Genomic DNA, 11503 nt, shown 5'->3' on the forward strand with positions numbered 1-11503 from the left:
AATGTGTTAACGTGGTCATGGTTTTTTGTAAAACTTGAAAAAAAATATTCAAACTGCAATTTCCTAAGATTGATGTCTCTTTCCTTTCTGACTTCCCCTCCATTACACTTCTCCTTTTGTCAGGTGGCAGTGGAAAGGCCATGGGTATTTTGGGATTGGCTAAGGAAACTGAGTTGGGGATACATTTAGTTTGGGTTGAGTCGGTATATGACTGTGGTTTGCAGTTACTTCTGTAGTTTAGTAGCCAGTATAGTGTTAGGGGCTGAACTGTGTCGTCCACCCCCCCCCATCCCGCATTCATTTGATAAAGTCCTAATTCCGGATATCTTAGAATGTAACCGTATTTGGAAATAAGTTCTATAAAGAGGTAATTAAGTTAAAATGAGGTCTTCAGGGTGAGTCCTAATCCAACATTCCTGGTATCTTTATAATAGGAAATTTGGACACTGACATAAAGATAGGAAAGACCATGGGAAGCCATAGGGAGAAGATGGCTATCCATAAGCCAAGGAAAGGAACCTCAGAATTAAGTAAACTCTGCAGATCCGTCGATCTCAGACTTCGACGCTCTACAACTGTAAGAGAATTTCTGGGATTTTTTTTATTATCATGATGATATGTTAGTCACCATACAGCATTAGCTTTTGATGTAGTGTTCCATGATTCGTTGTTTGCGTATAACGCCCAGTGCTCCACGCAATACGTGTCCTCCTGAATACCCTTCACTGGGCTAGCCCTTCCCCCGACCCCACTGAGAATTTCAGGTTTAAGCCACCCAGGGGGTTGTATTTTGTATGGCAGCTCCAGCAGATTAATACCTATACCTTAATCCTAATGTCGACAATCCAGAGTATATTAGTCATTACAAATTTGAAATGCTCTGAAATTTTACACATAATATCAAAGAAATTTGGTAGTGTTTTTTTTCAAGTTTGACAAAAATCCTAAAAAATTATGTGACATTATCACTTATAAAGTGTGATGGTGAAAATTTCCTAAATCACTAAGAATTTTTAAAAAAGCGGTCATGTAGAACGCTGAATTACCTTTCTACACTCCTTACAGAAAACATTACAACCATATGAAAAAGCTACCGAGGAGCACGCTCCCAAAAACAAAACTGTAAAAAAAATATGCTTGTCAAGTAGATAATTTTTAAAATTTGTTATTTTTCTTGATTTTATGATGTGGTATTTGTCAGCTCCTTAAAAATTTTATCTTTTCTCATTCTAAACTGTTTTCACTTTTGTGCCTAATGTATTTTTCTTTTCAAAGGCTCCAAAAGTTGTGTTTCAGGCACCCCAAAACGTGTATCTACCCCCGGGACAACCCAAATGGATATGGCAAGTTTCTGCATCACTTAGGGGAACCACACTCCACCATCCTGTGCCCGGTCTCCTAAGAAATGCAAAAGCTGAGGGCTGACCAATCAGAACTGCAACTGTTGAAGATCTGGGATAGCAGAAGCCGCGGTGGAGCTTGTGGAAGACGGATTTCAGACAGACCTCGCAGGGAGAAGCCTGGAAAGACATTAGAGCCACAGAGGGACCTTAGGCAATAAGCCACGGAGAAAAACCCTGGGAAGTGCCTGCTTACCTCTCTTTGGGTGTCTGCTCCTCATGCTGACTCCACCCTTCAGCATACCTAGTTTCACAACGTAAGTGTGGGAGCTCGGCCATGACGTCACAACTTGGCCATTATGATGTAATGAGGAAGCATCTGATTAGTCTCAGGCTACGGCTTCCCTATTAGAAACATTGTCTCATTATTTTGTGGGTAACTGGATTCTCTCATCCTTCAGGTGATATGGGAGTCAATATTATGTTAGAACTTGATCTTTTTCAAGGATGCCTCACTTTAATACCTGTTGCTCTGTTCTGGATTAGACAGAGGCCTTTGCTTTTCTTCTTCATCACATTTCCTGTGCTTTGCTTTAGGGTTATCCTTGACAGAAAAAAAGGGGCTTTGCTCTTTCCTTCAGTGCTTAAGGAGGAGAATGTAACTTAGATGACCCCCTCAAGGAAGAAGAGCCCCACCCCAACCTGAGGGGCAACTCAGCACTTTTACCCAAGCCTTACCCTTTAACTGCACCAGGAATTGGAGCTGGGTGCCCCCAGGGGACTAAAGCTGGGCCCTGATAACTTTCCTACCACTACCCAATATGGTGGTGGGATTCAATTGGAGGGGGTCTTATTCCAGGGCTGCCCAACTCCTCCATATCTTTTGCCCACCCAGCTTTTGCACAGCAATAGGACAACAGCAGACAGGGCTTTTAAGAAATGAGATGACCAAGAGATGGGGGGTGGGAGAGAGAAATCTCACTTCTGGGTCTCTTGCCACCCTCCACCCCAAACAAACAATATTTCTCAGTATTTTATGATATACTTTCATATTTCGACTTTATTTCAAATATGAGGTCTTTTATCCAGAAGGGAGGGCATTTGCATGAGGAAGCTGAAGTGAGGCACAGTACTAGTGGGTTTGGGGCCCAGTGAACAGGGCTGCACTGGGAAGAGGGTGAGGATGCTCTGGGAGAGCCTGATGAGAACAGTGGTTTGGGGGGATTCACAGAGCAAACTTTCAATTCCTCTCCAGGTTAGCTAGTCAATGGGTGGATTATTCAGTCTTTCTGCAACTTCACTGTTCCTTAGCAATATCACCCAAAGAAGTGCCAAGGCTGGGAAAACAGAGAAAACTACAAGTGCCTTTTGTTTCTTTTTATGCCTGGATAGGGAAGGGAATGGAAACTAGCAGCAGAAAATGAAACATTTGTGATATTATCCCTCGCCATGAAAAAGTGCGGGTCTGACTGTAGAGGCCTGTTTTGTAGCCTGGGAGTGGGACATGGTCAGGAGGGCTGGGGTTAAGCCCCATCTCGAGCGGCACTAACAAATTCTCTGACCCTGCTGAAGTCTTGAGTCCTCATTTGTACTGGAGCATGGGATCTCCAAAGACAAGCTTTTCCAGGTCTCTGACTCTATGGCCTGCAGATTGCAAGGATCCAGAGGAGCTCCAGAGAAACACAGGTGTTAGAAGCAAGGGAATGTGGGAGTTAGATTGGAAAAGTTCAGTAGTTAGGGCTTATTGTGAAGAGAAATGAGCTACATTCATAAAGAGAAATGAAAGTATGAGAGGAAGGCTGTCAGGTAAGTGTAGGAAGACATCTGAGGTCTGGATGAGAGAAACGGGCAAAAGTGTCCCGCTGTGTGGCCTCAAGGACCCGAGCCCCCGACCAGGGTAATGTTTTCTCTTCTAGCGCTGCCTAGTCCACAGCTGACCAGTTATACACGAAATTGCTCCTGTTCATATAGTCATTAGCCTCTAGGGGAAAGACCCATCCCAATGCCTAACACCTAACACATCTCTAAAGATTCCACCAAATTCCTAGTGTTTCCCATATCAGATTAGACGATCACCTTACCCCTCAGGCCCTGGGGCAGCTCTATATGGGGAGAACTAGAAGTTTCAGGTGTTGGTTCTATAAAGCTGAGAATGGGGGGTGGGCAAGCCATAGTACTTCTTACAGAGAAAGCTCAGGGGAAAATGGATTATCCTTAGTTCCCGGTCTCCAACCAGTTTACACTTATCCACTCAGTAATACCTGAGCTCGCAGAGAGGGCCCAAGCACAGACCACTCAGCAGCTGTCCTAGTCAGGGATACCTTTTAGTGGAAACTTTAGGGATTGGTCAGTTCAAGACCAGTCCGGGGAGTGGAAAGGGGTGTCGCACCAACAGGTGTAGAATGTTGGTTAGGGCCAGGAGAGAATCTCGATATATGGAAAAGCTGGAGTTCAAGTGGGTTCCCAAGTTCTCTAGCAGGCAGGCAGTGTGGCCCCTTGCTGATTTTGCAGCGCTGGGACACTGGTACAGGGGAGAGCAGCAAGCGCCGCATGGGGGCTTGGGACCCTCAGCACTTTGCCTTCTCGAAGCCAGTTCGGTAAACTGGGAGGGTGGGAAGGCAGAGCAGTTAGAAACTGTGGTCTTTTCCTAATAGAAGATTATATATGGCAAAGTTTTCAGTTTCGTTTTTAAAGGGAAAAAATATAGTAACATGGTTATACACAGCGGCTCTGGAGATTCTGAGTTCACAGCTATGCCATTTACCAGTGATATGATCTCGAACAAATTACTGAGCTTTTCTGAGCTGTTTCTTCATCTCTAAAACAGGGATAGTATTTCTCAACTGACAGGGTTGCTCTGAGGATTATAATGCATGCAAGACACCAGACCTGAGTGGATAAGTACATGTGAGCTATTATGATTGTTAATACAACATGACAACAGTGCATACACATTAGGCAAGAGATGAGTATACACTGAGCCTTGACCCAGGCTCCTTCTCCATCATTCTCCCTTGGGCTCTTCATTGATGACTAAAAAGCGCATTGCTTGGTAGCTTCCAGGAGGTTCTCTCTTCACTCTGCTGGAACTTCGACCTGAAGGTGACCCACAAGATGCATGAAATTCTTTGTTTTCCTCATCACGTAGGGATGATGTTTAAACCGGAATTTCTTTGAGGAGCGACTCAGAGTTCCTCTCTGTCGGCCATCTTCCTTCAAAGGACTAAGGCTCTGGACAGGAGGGGCCTGGTAACACGCCCCATACTCTGTTCTGAATGCATGTATGGGCACATGTGCATGCACTCTCTGACTCAGTAATAAGGAAGAGGGGGATCCAGGTATTTTTGAGAAACTAGTAACAGACAGAAAAGGGTGTAGGGAGCTGGTTACCTGGGAGCAGCTGTTCATCTGCATCAGGAACTGCTTCTTTTCCCTCTTCTCCCTTCTAGAAGACTGTCAAGAAGGAGCCTGAGGGAGGAAGGTCGATCAACCACGGTCTTGGAGAAAAGGAAGTAGGTTCTCCACCCCTTCTGGAGGGAGAAGGAATAGCAAATATCACCAAGGATGAAGATGGAGGCAAACTGAAAAGAGAAAACGAAGGTAAATACCCTATATGCTAAAAGAAAAATGAAAGTGATGAGAGAAAGGGACAAGGAGAGAAAAAAGCAAAGAGCTTAGGAATAGGGCAAGAGGAAAGGAAAAACTACCAGCAGAGGTTAAGCAGGAAGGCATGATTGTGAATGGGTAGAAGAGTGCAGCTATCTCATTTCACTTGCTCAGGGTTTGGAACAGACTGCCATCTTCTGGCGCCATTTAAGTACTAAGTGGCTTTGATTCTTGACTTGAAATGTTTTCCATTTCTTATATCCATAATCCTTTATTCCCAAGAGAGCCTCAACATTGTTTCCTTTCATCTCTGGGGCTCCCAAACATCACTTTCCCCAACAGAGATGCACCTGCCCCAAATTGTCTCAAAGTACCTAGACTGGAAGTCTGTGGGGCAAGAGCAAAAAGCACGGGGCAGAGGATGAGCTGCAGTTTGAAAAAGGCCCTGGAATACCATCAGGCTGCAAGCTGGTTATAGGATGCTTCCTGGGCTCTGGAGTATCTGTGTCAAAAACTGGAGGACCCATCCTCAGCCCCAACCACATGCTGGGAGCGTTGTGTGTTCTGAACTGTAGCACTCCAACGGTAGGTTGGAGAATGTGGCTTCTTTCACGCCGTCACTCATAGATCATAAGATGTCAAAGCAAGAAGAGACTATGACCGATCACCTAGTCAAAATCTAATTTCCCAAGAAGACTGGGCCCAGAGAGGTAAAGGAACTTTGTCCAAAGTAATACAGCTAGTCAGTGACTCCTTCTGAGGCAGAATCATTACAGTGATTCTTGTGATTCACTGTTCCTTGACAAACAGTGCATAAAGTGCTTAGAGGTCATTAAAAGGCACCCCAGAAAGGTAAGGCTGGCATTTTCCTGGAAGCCCCTGAGTGTACCAACTCCTCAGGCACGGCATTATTTGGCTACAAGGACAGGCCTGGAGTTGGTTTTGCCTTCATTTTAATCCCCAGGGCTGCCTGGAGGAGGAGGAAGGAGCTCTGATTGTAGTCTGCCGTCACTACCCAGCCAGTCAGGGGAAAATGAAGCCCAGGATAGATAGTCGGGAATGACAAGGGAATCCTGTCATAATGTCAGGGATTGTGGAGCAATGGCCAAGTTCCTGGGACTTAAGCAAGGCAATTATGGCTGAGTATAAAGCTAGGATGGGCAGGACTTGGGGGACCTGAGGTGGCAACGGCGATAAGAGGGAATGAGCTGGCAATCCAAATGACATCAGTAGGGTGGGCTCCTACTTCAAACAAAATACCTCCTAAATCTCAAAGAGGTACCCTAATCTTCAAATGCCTAGGTCTGACGAACCCACTTACTTTCTCCCAGTACTAACTCACGGTATAGGACATCACCATTAAACTCCAGTGTTTTGCTTTTTTTCTAATCCTTCCAGCGCCCTTTCTGGTTTCTTTTCTTCTATGCTTTGGGTTCCTACCGCTCACATCCAACTGTTTTTCCACCCCTATCTCTCCGATCTTCGCTGATTCCGCCCACTCCCCACACCCCTTTGATTTTTCCCATCCTCCTCGTCCTCCCCACTTGACTCTCTTGGACAGCTCCCAGCCAATCTCGGTTTCTCTCGTTCCTCCCCGCCAAATCTTCGGGCTCCCCCAGCCCCTGGGTGCCTTTGGTTTCCCCGCCGTCGGCCCAGGCGTCTCAGATAAAGTGGATCCAGCCCTGGGGCTCCGGGGCTCCGCCACTCCCGGGGTGCTCGGGCCCACGTAGAGCATAGTCACGACCGCCGTTGTTGTCCCAGAACTCGTGGCCAGTCACGCGGTAGCGCAAGGCGAAAAGCAGGGCGCCCCCAATGGGAGGCGCCGGAAGGCGGAAGGCGAAGCGGTCCGCGCGCGGCGGGGGCGGGGCCGGGCCGGCGTAGGAGGCGGGTGCCTCGCGTTGGCTCCGCCAGCCGTCGGCGCTCCAGCGCACGCTCACGCGCTTCTCGTAGGCCAGGTCCAGCACGCGCGCGCTCCCGGCCACGCCCAGCGGGCCCGCCTCGGCGCGTTCCAGGCAGATACGCTGCGCCTGCAAGCGGGCGGCGAAGCCGGGCTCGCTGGCCGGCTCCAGGGCCGCGCGCGCCTCCTGGGGGAAGGGGGAGGAGAGGAGAGACGGGGGCGGGGTCAGGGCGAGGCACTGGACCAATCCGAGGCCGACCACGGCGTGGCGCAGTCGGAGTGGAGCCTAGCTGAGAGAGTGGCCCCAAAACGAATGAGCAAGACCAAGTCTAGGGCTGGGGATGGAGATGGGTGTTGCTTGATAAATCCTCTCCCACACGCCCACGGCGGTCGGGTCGGGGAGATCCCGGGAAAGGGGCGTGCCGCTGCCGCCTGCCTACCTGGAGGCCGCGGGCGCGAGGCTGGCACGGCGCGAAGTGGCGGAGGGCGTCCCTCTGCAGCTGGACTTGCACGTGGCGCGGCACCCGGGGCAGCTCTCCGGGGCGGAAGCGGCGCACCGCGGCCAGCTCCAGCCCGAGTGCGTCGGCGAAACGCACTCTCTTGCGGGTGTCGGGGCTGCGGCTGCGGGGCGCCCGGACCCCGCCGCCTCCGGCGGGCGCAGAAAGGGCCCGGCGACCCCGACTCGGAGCGTGAGCGCGGGATCGGGCCCCAAGGCGCGTCCCGCCCTCGGCTGACTCCACCTCCGGCTCCTCCTCGAGGCTGGGCCGCTGGCTGCGGTAGTAGGCACGCTCTGTTAGTGCGGCTATGAAGCTCAGGTTGCGGGGGATGTCGGTGCGGGGGGGCCGCTCTCGAGACATGGCACCCCCCGCCCGGGCGGAGCCCGCCCGCAGCGCCGCCGCGTTGCCCTGCTTTCCTCTCGCCCGACTGCCCGGCGTCGGCGCAGAAGCCGCCCCTCGCCGTTGCGTACTCTCCTTGCTGTCACCTCCAGGATCCTCCACCAGGAGCTGAGACTACATTTCTCCCCCGCTCTGACCATCAGCTCTCAGGGTTTTAGACCATCATCTCCTGCCTCCTGCAAGCTGTCTGCTCTGAGCGTGCGCTCAGCGGCGCTTACTCCGGTCCCGCGGCCCTCTCGGCCCCGGCCCCCGCCCACAGTCCTCTGACAGGTGGCTCCCCATCTGTCTTCGCCGCGTACCAGGGGGCGGGGATCCACCTTCCGGTCCTGAGTGAGACCACTCAGGCTTTTTTTTTTTTTTTTTTAAACGGCTTCAACCTCTCTGGCAGGGGAAGAGTTAATGCTTAAGCGAGGGCAGAGTAACCGTTCCTTTTCTTGTAGAGGATGGTTCAAAATGCCCAGCGTGTGACTTTCTCTTCGGCTCACCATTTTCTTTTCCAAACCCCAGGCTTCAGGTTTTGGAGGGGGGTTGCAGAGGGTGCACAGAAGGACAGGTCATAAAAACTAGGCAGTGTCTCAAATAGAAGCTGAGATGTGGCCCTCAAAAGGGTGGGTCGTCCATTGGAAAAGAGTTCTAAGCTGAATTGTGGGAAGACAGCTCTGGTCTCACCTCTGGTAGTATTTTGCTGTGTGACCTTGAGCGTGGCATAACTTCTCTGGACCTCAGTTTTCTCATCTGTGAAAGGGTAGATTAGAGTTCTGATCTCCAACCCCACCGCAAGCCCTTTGAGGGCAGGGGTTGTGTCTGATTCACAGTTTCAGCACATAGTAGGCTCTCAAATTATTGAATGAATGAACACACAACTCTCTTGCAGTTGGGACTGTGGAGTTCTAGTTCCACTGGGAGCTTCCAACAGGGGCACAGAGCTGGCTTTTTCTTCTTCATTTTGTTCTACATTGGTGGGGGAAAAAAGTGAAGTATTTTGTGTATTATTTTCCCCTAAATCCCCTACTGATTTTGTATAACACTTAACAATTTACTAGGTATGCTTGTAAGAGTCTTACAAATATTAACTCCTATAAATAGCCATCAAAAGAGTAGGGAGTACTAGTATGCCTATTTTACAGTTGAGAAATTTGAGGAAGAGAGGGGCTAGGACTCTTGCCCAGGGTCACATAGGCAATGATTGAGGACCTGGGATTAGAACATCAGTAGTCCGGTGCTAGATAGAGCCCGCTCTCTTATCCACTTGGTTATGTAAGATTAAAACATATAGTGGTAATAGATAACATCTTCAGAGTATTGTAAGGAGGAATCTTAGAGTAGAAATGGAATCTCTAAATTTAAAACAGCACAATAGTTTAACTGTAAAATCACAAGTGACTAAGTTGGAAATAAGCAGTGAGACACATACTATTTTGTTACACAAGTCATTCTTTTTTTTTTTTTTTTAAGATTTTATTTATTTATGTGACAGAGAGACAGCCAGCGAGAGAGGGAACACAGCAGGGGGAGTGGGAGAGGAAGAAGCAGGCTCATAGCGGAGGAGCCTGATGTGGGACTCGATCCTGGTACGCCAGGATCACGCCCTGAGCCGAAGGCAGACGCTTTAACGACTGCACTACCCAGGCGCCCCTACACAAGTCATTCTTGTTTGCATTTTAACTCGGTATTAACCTTAGCAATGCTATTTAGCCAGGAATCATTTTTAAAGTGATACTGAGTTTTATTTTTTGATTTTATACATGTATATATAATCCATGGACATATTCTTTTCCTATTTTAGGGTGTAAAATAATGTCACACTAATTTGTGTTATAGTCGAGCATTTTAAAACTGTCTTCCCTGCTCTTGTAAAACATATCATTGAGGGGCTCCTGGGTGCCTCAGTCGGTTAAGCATCTGCCTTTGGCTCAGGTCATGATCCCAGGGGCCTGGGATCCAGCCCCACATCAGATTCCCTGCTCAGCGAGGAGTCTGCTTCTCCCTCTGTCCCTCCCCTGCTCATGCTCTCTCTGTCTCTTTCAAATAAATAAAATCTTTAATATATATTAATTGTAATTATATATATATATAATTGAAGGAATAAATAAGGTTCTACATGGGCCTATATGGCCTGAGGTTTTCTGGTAAAAATACTTGTGCTTTGTCTATAGTTTGAGCTGTCATTCCTTGGCTCCATGGTGTTGGTCTGAGAAGATCCTTGAGGTACGCAGCTTTGGACCAGGTATAATGTGTGTTGGTCTAGCAGCTCTGTTCTGGCTGCTCAGACTGACATTGAACTTTTATTCCAAATCAATGTTTGTTTCTTTTCTTTTTTTTCCACTTCACAGTTCAGTCTTTGTTTCTTAAATAGCCACTACAGTTATCTTCAAACATCGGAGTGGGCCTACTCAATAACTGGCCAGGGGCGTTGAATGATTTGTTCAATCAACATTTACTGAGGGTCTATTAGCCCTGAAGGATATAACAGTCAATAAAATTCCGTTCCTGCTCTCAGAGGGTTTATAAATAAATGGGAGGGCAGACAGAAATATATTTGGATCCTGAGACCTAAAAGCGTTGTTATTTCAAGTAAGTGTCTTAGAAGAAATCGGGATTGCAAATGAAGGATTGGAGTAGGTTATTCTCTAAAGAAGGCAGCTTGCTGGTGGCAGCTGGAACGATCAGCCCAAGAGCAAAGAAGTAAGGAGGATGGTTGAAAGGATACAGTCATAAAGGTGTGGAATCTGCTGTGCATTCCGAATGGAGGTGATAACTGAGTTTGGACTTGTCAATGCTGTGATAACATAGATTACCTGAAACAGAGAGATGACTTTGTAGCAATGCACTGACGTTAAGACAAACTTTACAGTCAGACAAAATTGAGTACCAGTTTCTAAGTATATGGCTTTGGGTAAATAACCTCTCCAAGCCTCAGTCTCTTCTTCTATAGAATGAGAATAAAGCAGCACAGGGATTGGTGTGAGGATAAATATCATGCATGCAAAGAAAGCACCTAGCTCCTAATAAGTCCTCCAAATGTATGAGTTGTTACTCTGATTGGTACAGAAACGACCTTTCTTCTCCGGCGACTGTAGGGGCAGATAGGAATATCAAGGCTTGGGCTGGAGGCAGAAGCAAAGGGAATCAGCAGGAAAGGAAAATTGGGTTGCCTCTTTCTAGCCTTTGTTTTTGTTTTTTTGAAGATTTTATTTATTTATTTATTTATTTATTTGACAGAGAGAGAGAGAGAGAGAGCACGCACAAGCAGAGGGAACAGAGGGAGAGGGAGAAGCAGGCTCTCCACTGAGCTGGGAGCCCAATGTGGGGGCTCGATCCCAGGACCCTAGGATCATGACCTGAGCCGAAGGCAGATGCTTAGCGACTGAGTCACCCCTCTTTCTAGCCTTTGGTTGGAGATCCCTCCGAATGAAGCTAAAGGAAGTGCCAGTGCAAGAGCCAGTGGGGCCCCATCAGAATGCCCGAGAGAGCCCTCAAGAGGCTCGCCTGTGGTCACACTGCTTCACATCCTGTGAACTGCCCTGTATCAATATACTACCATGTATAAATAATAGGCATACACATATGTATGTGTGTATTTACCTGAAAGGGTAAACATCAACCTTGACATTGGCAACCTCCAGAAAGGGAGGCGGAATTGAGCAAGGGGTGGAAGGAGGGAGATTGAGGACTTGTATTTTTTCCCCTTATACCTCTACATTGTTTGAACTTGCCATGAGAATAAGTTCATGTGTTGAGTAAAAAGAATTAAAAAGAAAACC

The 11503-nt window shown here is 48.0% G+C and overlaps 2 protein-coding genes across 11 annotated transcripts in view; one reads left to right on the forward strand and one right to left on the reverse strand.

Annotated features, from left to right (window-relative positions):
- The window catches only part of RNF212B (ring finger protein 212B), a 40615-nt gene extending 39190 nt beyond the window's left edge, over window positions 1-1425 (forward strand). For 2 of the 3 annotated variants that reach the window (XM_045802729.2, XM_045802731.2), the window contains 2 exons: window positions 435-577; window positions 1276-1425. In XM_045802729.2, the coding sequence (XP_045658685.2) occupies window positions 435-577; window positions 1276-1425 (293 nt within the window). Of the gene's footprint in view, window positions 1-434; window positions 578-1275 lie in introns of those variants that run through there. The other variant, XM_045802735.2, reaches the window with a different exon arrangement.
- PPP1R3E (protein phosphatase 1 regulatory subunit 3E) lies at window positions 1389-8213 on the reverse strand. 8 transcript variants are annotated; one of them, XR_015723101.1, is made up of 4 exons: window positions 7284-8213; window positions 6491-7030; window positions 4731-4870; window positions 1389-1520 (listed from the first exon to the last, which is right to left on the reverse strand). XR_015723101.1 is itself a non-coding variant. In XM_087859087.1 (3 exons), the coding sequence occupies exons 1-2, from the start codon at window positions 7698-7700 to the stop codon at window positions 6608-6610; spliced, it is 840 nt and encodes a 279-aa protein (XP_087715213.1). In that variant the 5' UTR covers window positions 7701-8213; the 3' UTR covers window positions 2383-4870; window positions 6577-6607. The 8 variants fall into 8 exon arrangements, 1 of the variants encoding a protein (XP_087715213.1); XR_015723102.1 differs by lacking the exon at window positions 1389-1520 and adding an exon at window positions 1611-1745; XR_015723098.1 differs by lacking the exon at window positions 1389-1520 and adding an exon at window positions 2383-4436.
- Between the last annotated feature and the right edge of the window lie 3290 nt (window positions 8214-11503).

The sequence above is a fragment of the Ursus americanus genome, chromosome 35, assembly GCF_024610735.1.
Source record: "Ursus americanus isolate L20-20 chromosome 35, mUrsAme1.1.p, whole genome shotgun sequence".
Lineage (NCBI taxonomy): Eukaryota > Metazoa > Chordata > Mammalia > Carnivora > Ursidae > Ursus > Ursus americanus.